Here is a 15,867-nt window from a genome sequence, read left to right on the forward strand (position 1 = left end):
TCTACAGGTCATGAACTTACATACAAAAGGACTGTAAAACTAGCTGACGATCATAAGGAAAGTCTGTGCAGGAGCACAGGGATGAGCGTAGGTCTCCGAGGTTAGCATCTGAACCAGATGATCATCTTTTTTCCTAAGTAATACAGAGGAATTTCCTCTGCTAACATTCACAAGCTGGTTCCTAACAAGTTAAGACTATAAAACAACATGTAACATCTTTTGTTGTAGCATTTGAATGAGAATTGTCATGACTGAGTCCCATTCTGTATTTATATTAGCAGCCGAGGGGGTCCCAGGGTCACAGATGTCAACCTGCCAGAAACTAGTGTAGTTCTCCATAAAAGTATATGGCTTCTGCATAGCTAACTGTTAAATTGTGGTCTGTTTGGTGATCCTGGCCAGAGTAAGTCAGTATAAACATTGGTGTCAGAGAAATTGAGCACGGATGTCAGTGGTTTGAATGCCCTATAAATACTTACCCTTATTTTTACAGTTGCTGCTTTACAAGCTCGTTTACCATCAATAGGTTTCTTGGGTCAAAGTCTGCTCTCTTCGATATGTGTGCAACTCTGAAGTCGTGCATGTGAAAGCTTCCTTCTTCTTGGTGGAAGTATCATATTGTGGAATCTGCTCAAGGCAGATAGTTGTATCTTTCCTATGTGCCCTGCATATTCAACCTTTCAGCTATTTCTCACACGTAATGCAAAATCAGATCTCCATGATGAGGAGGAACACAGATGCTTGAATTTTAAATACGTATTTTATGCATCTATAATTAAAATGTCTGTCAGTGATGCAAATGCCTTAGAGCTGAACTACCAAAAAAAGGTACTCAAAGGTATTTGCAGAAAAGCTTCCCAGCTTGAAAAAATAAAGAAAAGGAAGCCTCTGTTTCTGTGAGCTTGAGAACCACTGGTGTATGGGTGCCTACTTTGGCAACAGATACACATCACGCTTTGTCTTCAAACATGGCATTTGTTGCCAGCTGGTGTACAATGCCAGCCTAAAAGAATAAAACCAACACTCAAGTTGTCATGGGCTTTGTATATTTGGCTACTGAGGCCGTTCGGAAAGGTCAAAAATTTCACATCTAACACCGTTGAGGGACTAATGTAGTTTACAAATTAGGTCTTTAATCCTTCAAGAATTCCTTGTGTGAACAGACACTGTTCATACTGCTTGTTTAGAATACATGCAAGTCTAAGCTTCTGAACAGTTTGGTATCCAATAAATGTGACTTGACAAGAGGAGGAAGTTCCTTATTCTTTAAATACTGACTTCAGACTGTAGATTATACAGAAACCAGAGTAGATTTCATGTATCAGTTTTTAAGTGAAATTTCACAGTAATGGGTATCTAAACCAGTTGTAGACTTGAGAATTTGTATTGAAAAATTATTTCTATTAAAACTAAATAGTGCCAATTCATAACTACACTAATCTCTGTGAAGCTATACGGAAAATCACCGTGTTGTCTTCGATCTCAGCTAAAGCTGCATGGTGATTGAAGAGTTTTTACTGACAAATAAAAAGTTCATTTGGAATTTATTTTAATGGATTAAGTATTTCTGGTTATCACATTTTAATGAGGATTCAGGCCAATGACCTTGGTCACACTCTGGTATGGTGGCAGGGAGGGGATGCTTATGGTCTTCCTGCTCTGGAATTGTGAGGGCAGCTTCCCAGCGCTGGTGCATTTGTGACTCTAGATGATCAGCCACTTTCTGTTCCTATTTTAAGACTTTGAACACGACACCGTGAAGTTTTGAAACCTCGATATACAAAGCTGCAAAAGTCCCTTCAAGGAACACCATCCTGTGAAAGTCCTGATCCTATAGATCATATGTATTGTCTTACCTAGGAATGGGCAGCAGTGATGAGTGGTCTGATGTTCAGGACATCATAGACTCTACTCCAGAGCTGGACATGTGTCAGGATCCCCGCCTGGAACGCACTGGTAACAGGTATTGATTGTGACTTTTCACTGTGTGCTCTTCTGCTTGGTTTTATGAGGCATGAGGAGTGGATGCTGTGGCTAACGCTGAGTTCAACACGCAGCTGTTTGAGAAAGTCCATATATTCTGCCTAGTGCGAATATGAAGGGTCCTGACCTTCTTTGAGTTCTCCAGAGAAGACAAATGTCTGCTGGTAATCTGCAGAAGGATCTGTCCAGCTGACCCAGAACTGGGTTTGTTTGCCTTGCCGGACCAGGGAGGACAGAGATAGAGCAACAAAAGGTTTAAGACAGGGAAAGGGGACATGGGCTTAAGCTATCAGGAAGAGGAAAAAGGCATTTGTCTAATAAGAGATCAGTTCTGAATTCAGTTTTAAAACCTCAAGCTTTTTTCAGTTTTCATTTTGTCAAGTGTTTGAAGAGCAGGAGCAGGGCTGCTCCACAAGGGAGGACAAGCAGGAGTAACCCCAGTGATCCCAGTCCCTCAGGTTCTGAGCAGAGAGGGCAGAGCACTGATAACGAGCTCCATCAGCAGCCCCAGACAAGGCAAGGGGATGAATTAGGTCCTGGTGCTACGCATGAGCAGCAGGAGACAAGGCTGAAGAGAGGTACACCTACAGCATAGCTCAGAGAAGGACTGAAGGCGCAGGCCTAAGGTTAAAGGGAGCCCTTGGACCAGTGGGTGGGTGTGGGTCCCAGGTGAGGCTGGTCAGAGCAATTTTCACCCATCAATGCACTCAGGACCTCAACAGAGTCCTCTGAATTAGCAGACTTCTACTGAACTACTCTGCTGCTCTGGTTCCTATCCATCACCCATTTTGTGCTAAATAGGAGGCTCCCTAAAGGCTATTAATTTGGGCACCATATTACTGTGAGGCATGTATTAGTCTAGAAGCGTTAGTCTAGGTACCTTGATTCATTTTTACTAAGGTCTGGTGGTTGATTTTACAGGATTCATTAATTTTTACCCTCATCCAGTGGGTAATTTGGCAGTATACCAGCAAAAATAACGCCCTAGCTCTTACAAGTATGCAGAAGATAATACCCTGACAAAGTTAAGGCAAGATTTTCTCACAATCCAAATCTAGACTGGATTCCCCCTGTTGAGCACCCTCATCGAGAAGGGTATGAGCAGCAGATGCATTTCTCAACTGTGATACCACATACAGTTAAGCTCCCCTCAGAATATGTAGGATGCATGGACAATTTTAGGGTCAGATGCAGGAGGAATCTAGGTAGCCGAAACAGCTCTGTGTGGGGAGGACAAAAGCAACTGATGAGATCAGATCGAAAATTGGTGAAACCCAAGGAAAAGAAGGGAACGGAGAGGATTGCTGCACTGGGAGCTCTTCAGGCAGTGATCTGTGATCCAGGTAGTGAGACTGAAAGCTACAGGAGGCACAAGCTAACTCTGGAGCTGCTGAACAGTGTGCTTGCAGAATGCTTTTGAGATGTATACAGCTTCTGAAAGTTGAGTGCTGAAGAGGTAGGTTCAAGCTGAATTGGGTCTTCAGGTCAGACACTGAGTGCTTGTTGCTTCTTGTCACTTTTGCTGTCCATTAGACTGCGTGAGCTGGTTAATTCTGCTGCAGTCATGGCACGCATTTGTAAGTCCTCAGTGCTCTCAGATGTCTGGGTAGCTGTAATTTTTCTGTAATTAAAAAAACCCACTATTTTTTTTCCTTTTCTCTGCAATGTGCTGTAACTCTGCAACATCAGAGACAGCTACCACACCCCATTTGTAACCTCCAGGCTTTATCACCAAGACTTGATTTATCTGAGAATGAAGCCACACAACTTGAGATAATCTCCAGTGGTACTGCCCTTGGAAAAATTGCACACTCTCTTCATGCTGGCTGATTCCCCTCATAGAAGGCAGGGCACTTAAAAGCGTTTAGACCCACATTAAGACCTTTTTTTAGAGTAGGCAATGACAATCCCAGAGGTTGCCTCACCCTCACCTCCTGTAACAGCTGTTTTCTGTTTGAGCCATGAGACTGTCAAGAAATGCAAGAAGATTCTTGATGGTACCAAAGACACTAAGAGGTGGAAATGTGCTCCCGTATGATATGATTTGAAAACATTAACTTTGATTTACCTTTAATGAAATACATTTTCCTGACATGTGAAGAAGCATTTCGGTGCATAGACTCACCCAAAGAAGAAGAAGAAACTAACCCTTCAGGCTGATTTCACTTACCAGTTGGTGAAGAAAAAAGACCACTGCTATTTTCAACATTTGAGTCCTTATCTGATCTTACTGCTATCTAAGGTTGCTATCTAAATTGATAGGCGTGTGGGAGTCCTTGCAGAGTCTGAAAAGTCAGAGCCGAGAACTTCGTCGAGTTGAAATTTTCCTATCAAATATTGAATAGTCATTATCTATTATGATTTAAAAGGAAGTCAGCTGGGTGAGCTTTGAGGTGGTGCATGATAGGTACTTGTCCTTGATATGGGGAATAAAACATGCTTTTTTCTTTACTCAATATGTTCCCTGAATCAGCCCATGGTGAACAGGTGGAATGTGCTCTCAGGTCTGGGATGGCTCAGTATTTCAGAGAGAAATGTTCTAGCTTAAATGTTGCCAAGTAACAAGAGTCCTTTTTTTTTTCTTCCAACAGCCCAACACAGGGGATTGTGAACAAAGCATTTGGCATCAACACAGACTCTCTGTATCATGAACTTTCCACAGCAGGGTCCGAGGTTATCGGAGATGTTGATGAAGGAGCAGATCTGCTAGGTAAAACCTTGTTTAGAACCATTCTGGTTTCTCTGGTACAATGACAACTATATTAAGCTTCTAGAAGCGCTTAAATTCTCTTTTTTTTTTTCAGAACTTGGATGTTTAGCTTTTAAAAAAATGGCATGGAAATTGAGACATTATGTGACTGAAAAATGTACCTGTAGTACAGTAATGCTTACTTAGAAATAACTTAAACTGTTGGGTAACTTTTATTTGGGTTGTCTTTATGTGCGTAAGTTATTTTTCTATAGGATTCTCCCACACAAACAGTTTGAAGACAAAATTTGCTCCTTCTGCTTCCTCCCCCAAATTTCTGCCCCTCCCGGAGTAATTTTACACACTAGCAATTTCACTTGGAATAAAGAGTTTGTTTGGAATTTGCAAGAAAGTAACTCCTTTTGTTAAGTTTTTGAAGTTTAAATGATAAGGAAATATTATGGTCTGTATTGCAGTTTTTACCCTTTTATAGTCAGTCTAAGAGATGTAGTAATTCACTTTTTAGGCTGATTTTGAAGGAGCTTGTAATACCTGAAGTGTGGTTATATTCCATATTCCTGACTAGGACTTTGAAGCAGTCAGAGAAGCAGCTTTGCGTCAGGTAGCAGTCTGAGCCCTTGCCATACTTTTTGGTGCTGGACTCTTGAGTATCTAGACCTTAATTCATGACAGAATTTAAGCATGTTCTTAAGTCCTGCTGACTGTTTTCCTGAATCAGGACAATTATAGTGGTCTTGTAATACTTGTAATACTCACACAATACAAGTAGCTGACTCAGCAGCTGAGTTTATAACTGTGTAGCTCACTTTCTATTTTACTGCTTGGTTTAAGGAGCCTTAGAGACGTGAGGACTCCAACAATATTCCTTTTATGCATTTAGTAGCAAGAGATCTGATCTGAAAGTGTACCTTTCCTTTCTGGTGATTACTGATAAAAGAGCTGCTTATGGATAATCTTGTAAGTTTTGTTCTGTATGTATGTCCAGAACAGGATGAGCTGAATCATGTCACAGATTTACAGCAGCTCACCTTTGCAGAAATTAAATTAGGAAGATACTTTTATCACCTTTGAATATGAGTCTTGTATCAGGACCCTCTAAAAGGGTATGTTTCTGCAGAGAGGATGGATTTTACGCTATTCACCGAAGACTTAACCATGAAGACGTGGTCTGAAGACTGGAAAGGAGGTTAATGCAATACTTCTTGCTTTACCAAAGACAAAAATCTGGAAATTGTACTATTATAGGCAATAATGTGACTGGAATGTAAGAACATGTTCCAGACTATCATCAGAACACTCGCAATACCTTTTTGATATGGGTAGGTTTGTCTTTTTTTTTTTTTTTTTTTTTTTTTTTTTTTTTTTTTTTTTTTAGAAGCATGGTGCTAGCCCTGCAAACATGCAAGAGAGCTCTCGTGCATGGATTGATGACCATTGCCAGAAGTGTTAAAACGTCTATTGTTTCACCTCCAACTCAAGACTGCCAGAAGAAAAAAAATCTACAGAAGAGTCAAGATGAAAGCATAGGCTTTCTCTGCCCGCAATTGGAGCCAATGTGCAGATACTTACAAAATTAAGAATTTAGAAGGAAAAGCAAGAGTTCCGGGTTTGAGAATCACCTGGATGTTAGCAGTCATTGCAGAAGGGCTGGCACTCCTGCTTAAAGTGAAGATGACAGTAGGAACTACATGTGACGGTTAAAGCTTCATCTACCTGCTGTGGAATGAATTTTGGTTAGTCAGCCCCTGTACGTTATTGGGAACTCTCTTCCCAGCAGAATCAAAGCATTAAAAACACTGACGATCTTGCCATTGCCCATCTATTTTTGTCTTGGTCCTCAGGTGCTTCCTTATCTAGGAGAGTGTATGGCTGATTATATGGCTGTCTTCCAGTAATCACTGTGCCAACTGCTGCTTCCTTCTCTCCCCAAAATGGCTGGAGCATCAGGGATTGTCAGCTTCTAAGAGTTACTATTCAGGAAAATGATTTGCTTGGTGTATGAACTGCTTCAGACAACCTGTTTCCCACTTCTGGAAGCTTGCCTTCTGGGAATCCACTTCCCCTTTGGATTACCCTGTAGTCTGACCCAGTGATCAGTGAGAAATGTAAACTGTTGTTTTCAAAGGGCCCAAACCTTGCGAGGTTGATCACCACAATTTCAGTTACAAGTCAAAGGTGCTTCACCTCTTCCAGTAATAAGGCTGCCCAAAGACCAGTGATTGATTTTGGGTTGTGAGACATCTGTTGTTTGGCAGTTACCACTTGTAACAAAAATGTACGGAGACTTTGCTGAACAGTGCCCATGTAAGCGTGGCTTATGAAAAATAGGTTTCTGTGCTGGGACAATTTTCCGGTTTGAGCAGAGCAGCAAAACTCTTGCAGGTGATTGCACGGCAGGCTAGCAGAATAGGAAGGCTTCTCCTGGTTCCTTTTCAAACCTGGGAGGTGGGCTGTGGTGAAATCAGGTAGTTCTGTGAGTTTCCTGTGAGAAATGTTAATCTAATTAATCCTTTTTTTGAGTTCTGGCTACTGACTCTGTCCACATAAGTGGTCTTTAAAATGAACACACGTGTTGCCAGGATTGTACAAAGGGAGGAAGGCAGAGAGAGATCTTAGAGGTCATGTCTCTGACCAAGAAATGAGATCAGTACTTTTTTTTTTTTTTTGGCTTTGCGCAATAGAAAGCACTAACAAAGTCTGGCAAAGGTGGAAGCAAAAGGATAGATCTGACAAATCTGTCAACATTATTCAAAATTTTGCCTTTTTTATCAGATAAATTGTTCTCTCTTCCTGCTATACCTTTGAGTCTGAAGAGCCACAGAGGAAACTGTGTTTTATGGACGTGATGTAAGAAACAAGACCCACAAACCAAACGAGTTCTCTCTCTTTCTGGGTCATATTTGGAGCTCACTTGTTTCTGTAAATCAAAAGAATTAATGAAGTTTACCCCACCTAAGTGAAATTTGAATATTTCCTCTAGTCTCTCTCAAAACTTGGCAATCAATCTTCAAAGAATATTCTCTCCTTTTGGACTCAGTTTCTTAAAGAAAGAGAAATCTCATTAAAGAGGACTTTAAAATAGAAGGATCTTACAGAAATTACCCTTGAGCAGTAGCTGTCAGGCAAGTCTGTTTCCTGAATGGAAAATCTCACTCATTCCTTCTGGGTATCTGCAAAGCAACCAACATTGGTTGGTGCAAAACTGGCACTCTTCATTGCAATTTTTGAATATAAAATAACGAATAAAATATGTGGGTTTCTTCCCCTGCCTCTAATACTGCTTTTCATACATGAGTTTGTATAGGAAGTATTCTGGAGAAAAATGTGGAATGAGAACAATTATTTACTAGTGGTAATTGTAGACCAAATTCCCTTCTTTCTCGCTGCAGCCTTGGGAACACTAATTGGCTGTTTTCCTGCGTATTCACTTGTTAATCGCAGGTTCTTACCTCCCGATCCTGGGTAGGCTACCCCTTCTCCTATCTCCCCCTTCCTGCTCTTCACTATCCCAAGAGTTTCTGGATGCAAAGGAGCACCAGCAGTTTGGTTGTGTGCTATGGGCAGGTCCTTCCTTTCAGTTTTAGATGCCCAACAGTGTTTGCTTTGGAGATTAAAACCTCCCATCAAATAACGGGTTTTGTGGTGAAGACAGAAATTCGGCCATATTAGCGGTAAGTTTATATATAGCTTTTTGTACAGAAGTTGAAATGGGATTATCAAACAGAGTCCCATCACTGCACTGTAAAAAAAAAAAAAAGTTTTTTTTAAATGCAACTAATTGTCTTTTGCAAGCTGAAGTATCATTGAAGAGCACATTTATTATCAGAAGATCTAGTTGCTAAAATCACAAGGGGAGGGGAAATGTGAAGGTAGTGGGAACTAGCTGTTCTGCATTTAGTGGTACACAACTAAATAAAGAGAAAATAAAGGTTTATCCAGTCCAGGAAGATGCGATTGCCTGAGATTCATGTCTGGAAAAGTGGGCTGAGGCATGTGGTTGCAGTTGTACCACGGGTTACCTTCCCTTGATTTTTTTTTTTTATGTCCTGTATGTAGAGTCATGCCATCTACAGTCATGGCAGGTCCTGTCCTTACTATTTCATGCCTTTTGACATTGAAATGGCTGAATCATTGTTAATTTTTTTTGAACAAAATTTTTATTTTGTTGGTTTCAGTCACTGATTGATCCTTTTTTCACTTCCTTTTTTCCCTTGTCTCTCTGTGCTTCGCTGGACATGGCCCATAGGGGAGTTCTCAGGTGTGTATCTCCTCTGCTCAGTTTCCTTTCTTGTTTCTTTTTTCCTTGTTGAGGTCGAATGACGTGGTATACACGTGTGATACTCCCCTGCTCTTGTCCAAACACGGTTGGCTTTGCGGACTTCTCCCACCTTCGCCTCGCTTGGTTGCCTTGCACCGGTGGGTCCCTGGGCAGCAGGACATCCCTGCTCTGTGCTCAGATGCCTGCTACGTTTCAATAAGCTTTTCTTGTGTGGCTTTCTGCAGGTTTGCTCCACTGTGTTACACTGGCCTGTCACTCAAGGTCTTGGGGCTCAAAGTGCTTTTTTTTTCTGTCAAGACGGGTGCTGTGCTTGGAGCAGAGCTCGGGTGGGCACAGGACTGAGTTAGGTTCCTGCTCTTCTCTCAGCGAACCACGCTGTGAGGAATCCCTCCGTGTGCATGATGGCCACTGTGGGTTAGCTGATGCGTACTGGCCCTCTTCGGGAATAGTTGTAGTAACATTAAAGAAACTTTCTTGATGGATTAGAGTGGCAAAGCCTCTGTCTTTCGTTGAAGCTTTGCCTTTCTGGCAGGAGTTTAAGTGATAGCTCTGTCTTTTGTTTTGGTGAAGGAGACTCACTGCCTTAGGGCCACGCTCTGTCGTCAGAAGGTTTGCACCTTTCCATGAAATGCACTTGGGCCCTGATGCAATTTCAGATGAAGTCAAGGGGATCTCTCTTGATTTCAGTGCAAATCGGATGAAGTTTTCCCTGTAGTAAAGGCAGGTGACTTATGCAGCGTGATAGCGTCATGCTGTGCGGCGATGAGCTCTGTCACGTTCCTTTGCCCGGCACCTCTTGGTGTTGGCTCTGTGAGGTTACAAAAGAAAGGGATGGCATCATCCTTTCTTTTAGTTCTAACTGGTTTTACTGTAAACCACTTTTTCGTGGTCCTTTCTCAGAAAACCTCCCACTGAAGTTGAGTTGGAGTTTGTCGCAGTGCAGAGGTGGATTTGGGCCTGTGCAAAAAGGCCAGATGAGAGCTTTGATATCCAACCCCCCCTTTTGTTTTTCCTCCTGCCCCTGTCCTTCCCTCATCCTATTCATAATGTCTGTTGAACTACCTTTGTTGTGGGGATGGGAAACCCAAAGACGTGCAGTCCAGGGGAAATGATGAAGATGGAAGAAACAGATGAGCTCATCTCGAGCTTGTCCTGACATCTCAGGTGTAAATCCCTGTTAGGCCAAGCTGCAGCAGGACAAGGCCTGGATTAGTTACTACTGAGCATCACATATACTGGCACCACACACAGATGTACACATGCTGATGAGCTGCTCTGTTTGCTATTTACAGACTGGTACTTAATGGCTGCTTTTTTTCTCTTCCTTTCTTCCCCTTTGTCCCCATCTCTTTCTGTTCCCTTTCTCGTATGGGATGGCTCTCATAGTACGGGATGATTTCTTTGGTAAGGCGAAGGCCTTTTTTCTTTTTTTTTTTTTTCTTTCTTCTTTTTTTAATGTGCATTTTTTCCTAAATTTCTTCCATTCACTCAACATCCCTCCATATGTCTTGCATTCCCTTGGTTTGTTTTTTTGTGATGGTGGTATCACCTCTCTAAGAAGCAGGACACAGCTGGTCAGTAGCGGTGGTTTGGGGATTCTCCTCTGTTTCTTGTAGTTGATTATCCACTTTGATGCTTCACACTATTTGCCTGGTTATGGGAGGTAGACAGTGTAGGATGGGCTCTGTTAGACATGGCTCTGTCCAGACCTCTCTTCCCTTTGCTTCACGCCACAAAGGGGTGAAGAGATCTCCTTATAGTCACTCCACAGTGGGTTTTTTTCCCCCATGAGCAGGGCTTTCCCATTACAGCCTGCGTAAGATTTTCTCATAGTGTCAATGGGATGGCTTCATCCATTTCTTTATTGCAAGACTAACCCTTCAGACCTCTCGCTGGTTAAAGCATTGGGATGTGACTGTGTCACACGCAAATAAGGTAGAAGCTGTGGTGAGGATACTGATAGTTGGGATGCTGTATGGCTTTTAGTTCTGGCATGATAGCTCACCTTCTTCACCAGAGTTCCTTTCTCTCCCAAAAACAGCCACAGAGAGGAACAGATGACTCAAGAATGGGAAGGAAAAAGATTTAGTCCAAAAAAACTGGGAATGAACTCTTTCCCTTGATGTCCCTCAGCACCTGTAACGTCCTTGGGCCATTTTAATGTCTTACTGGCTAAATACTTATTTGATCATTTGTAGAATCACTAAAAAGGAACAAGAAAATCATTTCATAAACAGATGACTTCTTGGTCTTCCAATCAACATACAGCATGCCACAAAAGAAGGGGCTATAGGTCATTCACCTTACAAAACCAAAATACGCTTCAATTTACACTGCAGTTAGTCTCTCTCACTTTTTTGCTGTTTGCAATATTCTTTGACACAGCATCCAAAGAACACATTGCCTGAAACATCAAAGTGATTAATTATCTGTCTACTAATTTTTCAAAAGTTATTTGAAAATGCTGCTTCTTACTCATTCTTGCTGGGAATTTGCTTTTGCCATCATAAGTTCATCCCATTTAACTGTGGGAAGAGGATCTGTATGTTGGAGTGTTGTGATGTGTTCTCACTTCTTGTATGCTACCATGTTTCTCTAACTTCCATTTACTTCAAGTTTGTGTTGGTTTTATTTTATTGCAAATATTCATTAATCAGCAAATAACGGATCATGAAAACTGTTGATGTCTTTGCTGTAAAGGAAGAGGTAGTTCAGAGGGCAGGACAAGGAGCACTTCAGCACAAACACTGATGGTTGTGAGACTTCTTCATGCTCTGGGACCTGTGGTGAGAAATGAGCTCCAACCCTCAGCATTGTCCCCCGCCAGGGAGAGGTCTCTTTGCCTTTAGCTCTCAGGTGGCCTCTATTCCCCACTGTAAGATAGAAGCTGACCCTGGGAGCCAGCAAGTCCCTGGCAGCAGGAAACAATCCAGATGTACTTTTGGTCCCTAAATTCCTTTCCGTTTGGTTTTATGACATACTGAATTCGACCTTCACTCTTAGGCCCAGATTTTTCAAAGTGCTTGCAACCCAATCTGCATATTGCAGTCATTGTACGTTGATGCCCAAGTGCAAGTGCAGTGTCTCTGATGTAGATGTTTTCTTGAGTGTGGGTCTTAAGTAATAGTACTGAGACTTCAGATTTTAAACATCTGTGAGAAAACTGTTAAAGGTAGATAGAGCAATGGACAATCTAAAGTCTTGTTAAAATTGCTCTGGTGGAAGGCTGATAATAGAAAGCCTTTCATGTTCATGAAACTGGGCACAACCATGATCCCAAATCTGTACTGAAAAACACAAAATTTGGCTTATACTAAGAAAGAAAGAAAATCACTGATGTGCAGATCTGGCCAGCAATTTGGACAGTGTTCTGCTGTCCTCTGTGAAAAACCCATGAAATTCTACTTTCTTTCTGTATGAGTGATGATAAAAAATGGTTGCAATAGCTCATGGGTGAACCAGGAGTTACTGACTTGACTTCCCCTAACTGCTGTTAGTGAAGCTCTCTCCTCTCTGCCCCTCTCAAGGGAGTCTGTGAAAGTTGGGGTAAGAAGCTAGGTCTGCATTTGGGCTCTTTACAGAAGGACACATGGGTGTCTTTGCTTGGGCTGCATGGTCTTTCAGCAAGAAACACTCCACTCTCCACAGCAGGACACAGAAGCCTAGGGAAGCCTAACAAAAGTGATTTCTCTTCCTCAAGCATGAGTCAGGCAGTGCCACACAAGCTTCATATTTCTAGGAGAGCGGGTGAAAACTGCCTGGCCTTTCTTTTCAGGAATGGGCAAAGAAGTGGGGAATCTGCTGTTGGAGAACTCGCAGCTACTGGAGACCAAGTAAGGAACTGTTGCGTACTCTGAACTGCCTGCCTAGTTATAAATGAGATGTCATCTCGAAGTAGGTCTTGGCCAGAACTCCTGCTTCACAGGGGCTTGCTCGTTTATCTAACAGGTTCTCTTGAATACTTGTTGTTCCTTCAATTGTAGAAGAGGAATTGCTCTTCTGAGCGGCTTTCCTAACTGTTTCCTTTCTGCAGGCACTTGGGTGAAGTCTCTGGGCCTGTGCTGGTAGGGTCTGATCTCAACTGAAATCAATGGCAAGCTTTTAATTAACTTCAGTGGCAATCTAGATGTGGGTCTGAGCCTCTGTGAGGATATTGCTGTTTATAAGTTTTTATTTACAAGGTTTGCTATTTGGAAAGAAAATTTTCTTACTATTGAGAAGAGTTTTCAAAGATTCAGTAGTTGATAAAGTAGAAGCAGACAATATAATGGACTTATTTTTTAAGAAAGGCTGGCAAACCAGATAGTAAAGCTAAACAGCCAGGAAGAGGAAGGCAAAGTACTCCCAGAGGAGAGTTGGAGAACTTACTATGATAGGAAGCTGCTGATTTTAAAGATTTTAAGATATTTTGGAGCTGATTGGAAATGCTTATTTATATCACCATCATCCACAATTATCCACAATTACAGATAACAGCAGTTCTGAAAGACGTGTTTCAGATCTTAATTCTGTTAAAAATAGATTTGAACCTTATGCAGGTGATAGGTTACCCTACACCTGCTTTCTGCAGTATTCTGCCATCTTCTTAAGGAGATGTTGGTCTGTCAGTCAGGATACAGGACTGGACAAATCTCATCCTGACCAATTATGGTGATTTCTGTGTTCTTCTGCAGCTCCTTCTTGCCAAAATCTACTTTTCCATGAGTTATAGCTGGACTGAATTGTTTAAATACACTCATTTCAACTCTCCTTGTAGTGCCTGTGACTTTAGTTTCAGATCTCTCTTATGGACAGCTCCTGGTTTTGGGCATTTTTGCTTATTGTCCCTTTCACACCTTTAAGAAATGCTTTGAACGTTGTGAAGAATGATTTGATTGCCAAGGTGGACCAGCTGTCTGGAGAACAAGAAGTGCTGAAGGGAGAGCTTGAAGCAACAAAGCAGGCCAAAGCCAAAATGGAAACCAGAGTCAAGGAGCTGGAGGAGGAGCTGAAAAGGTGAGTGATTCACACCCTGCCCCAGGGAGCTGGAAGGACATAAGTGATAAACCCACCTGCTCTGTTAGTTTTACTCGTTTCTCTCATGGAAGTTAGCACTGGAACTCAAAGGTACCTTACAGAGCACTTCAAGGCTGATGGTAGGTGGCTGAGATACTTTTAGTGTTATGTTGTTTTTATTGGATTGAAATGGGTTATTGAACCTTAGAAAACCTGCAGAATTTTTCTCCCCAGGATTAGGATTCTGCAGCAGCAACTGCAAATCCAGGCTCCCTAGAGTGAAGCGTTCAGAGTTTCAATTTGCAATTTAAGAAAAGAATTTCAAAACCAATAGTTTTGAAGGAAACTGTCAAGAGCTTGATCCTTGCAGCAACTAAGACAGCTCTGGGAGGAATGAATGCCCATTCATTTAATGAAAGAGCTAATACAGATTCCCACAAAACAATATTTAGATGCCAGTATTGTTAATTGTTTGATTGTTCATGTTAAGAATGAGAAGAGGAGGCAGAAGAGATTTTAAAGTCCTATGGAGGTAGCATTTTGAGACATCCCACTTATTTTCCGCTCAGACTAGAGAAACCGAAGCCTAAATGCCTAGCAAAGCCTGTGATGATTTCACATCCATAAAACTAAAGATGCCCCATGGGCTCAAAGCAACATAATTACATTTTGACTAGCTGTACATTGCACTGTGGTATCTCAATTCAGAGGACAGTGTTTATTTTGCACCTGGAATCTGGAAGGTTGCCTCTCTAATCTGAGCACAGAATCACCAAGAATAACACAGACTGGTCTCTTCGTTGTTCAAAATGTCTGAAATGAAAGTAGTCTGACAAGCAGTGGAAATAGGTCTGATTTTTAAAAATTCCTTTTTGAGTCTCTCATAATATACATAATATATTTAATATATTATGCAGTAGGGATATGGACTTGTAACTGGCAAGTGTGCCTTTTTAGAAGATGGAGACAGCATTTTTTTTCCGCAGTGTCTTTGCTGTTAATAAAAGTGCTTGTAATTCAAATGGGACTGCACGACTGCACCTCGGTATGGAGTTTAAAGAAATTAAAAGCGCTCAGATAAATACTTGAAATATTTTATTAACACGGATTTGGTGTTCTCTTCTTTACCATTACGGCAAACTCTCTGTCACATTAGATGCTTTTTTCACTGCATTGAAAACAGAAGCAGCCCAGAAGAAGAACTTAAGCCAGCATTTTGACTGCTGATAATGGCTCAGTTTTCCCATGGTTAAGATCTCATCAAACATTTGAACATAGATTATGGCTCTGAAATAGAAATTGTCTGGACTGTTCCAGTGGTCAGTATTTTGGTGCTTACATCAAATGTTCCAAAGAAATGGTGTGATGTCGGTGAAGCTGTTCAGAGTAACATGCTGCAAGAGAGAGAGAAAAATATCAGAGAAGCATCTAATAGTTTGTACACTTAGCTCGCAGTTTGAAAATGTTTCCTTGTGATGCATGCAGACAGACCTTCCCATAGATGGTTCACCTCCCCAAAACACTTCAGGGCCAGCCATGGTATCACTCGCTGGTTTGATGCCTTTCTTCCTGTTTCCTAGAGTGAAATCTGAAGCGATTGTTGCCCGACGAGAACCCAAAGAGGAGGTGGAGGATGTAAGCAGCTATCTCTGTACAGAATTGGTATATTACATTACTAAAATGCCTGTGGGGAAAGGGGGTTTATATACTTACTCTATATTACTTCTATATATGAGTCCTGAGATGCTGATTGATCTGCCTTCGTTAACGATGAGGGCAAAGCTGGTGAACTGCGGGTTATTGCTGATGAGCATTGCTAATAGACAGATGCCGTGAGATTACCTCTTGATATGACTTTCAAACGATAGTTTGGCAAAGATGAGCAGCTGACACAGTGACA

General features: G+C 41.6%; 1 protein-coding gene across 1 annotated transcript in view; it reads left to right on the top strand.

The window, feature by feature from the left end:
• MAPK8IP3 (mitogen-activated protein kinase 8 interacting protein 3) overlaps window positions 1–15,867 on the top strand; it is a 63,578-nt gene that overhangs the window by 25,434 nt on the left and 22,277 nt on the right. Inside the window, 6 exon segments of the mRNA XM_009275145.2 lie at window positions 1,861–1,963; window positions 4,575–4,693; window positions 8,940–8,951; window positions 12,748–12,805; window positions 13,815–13,967; window positions 15,548–15,629. Coding sequence (XP_009273420.2) covers window positions 1,861–1,963; window positions 4,575–4,693; window positions 8,940–8,951; window positions 12,748–12,805; window positions 13,815–13,967; window positions 15,548–15,629 — 527 coding nt within the window.

The sequence above is a fragment of the Aptenodytes forsteri genome, unplaced genomic scaffold, assembly GCF_000699145.1.
Source record: "Aptenodytes forsteri isolate BGI_AS27 unplaced genomic scaffold, ASM69914v1 Scaffold481, whole genome shotgun sequence".
NCBI classification, from domain to species: domain Eukaryota; kingdom Metazoa; phylum Chordata; class Aves; order Sphenisciformes; family Spheniscidae; genus Aptenodytes; species Aptenodytes forsteri.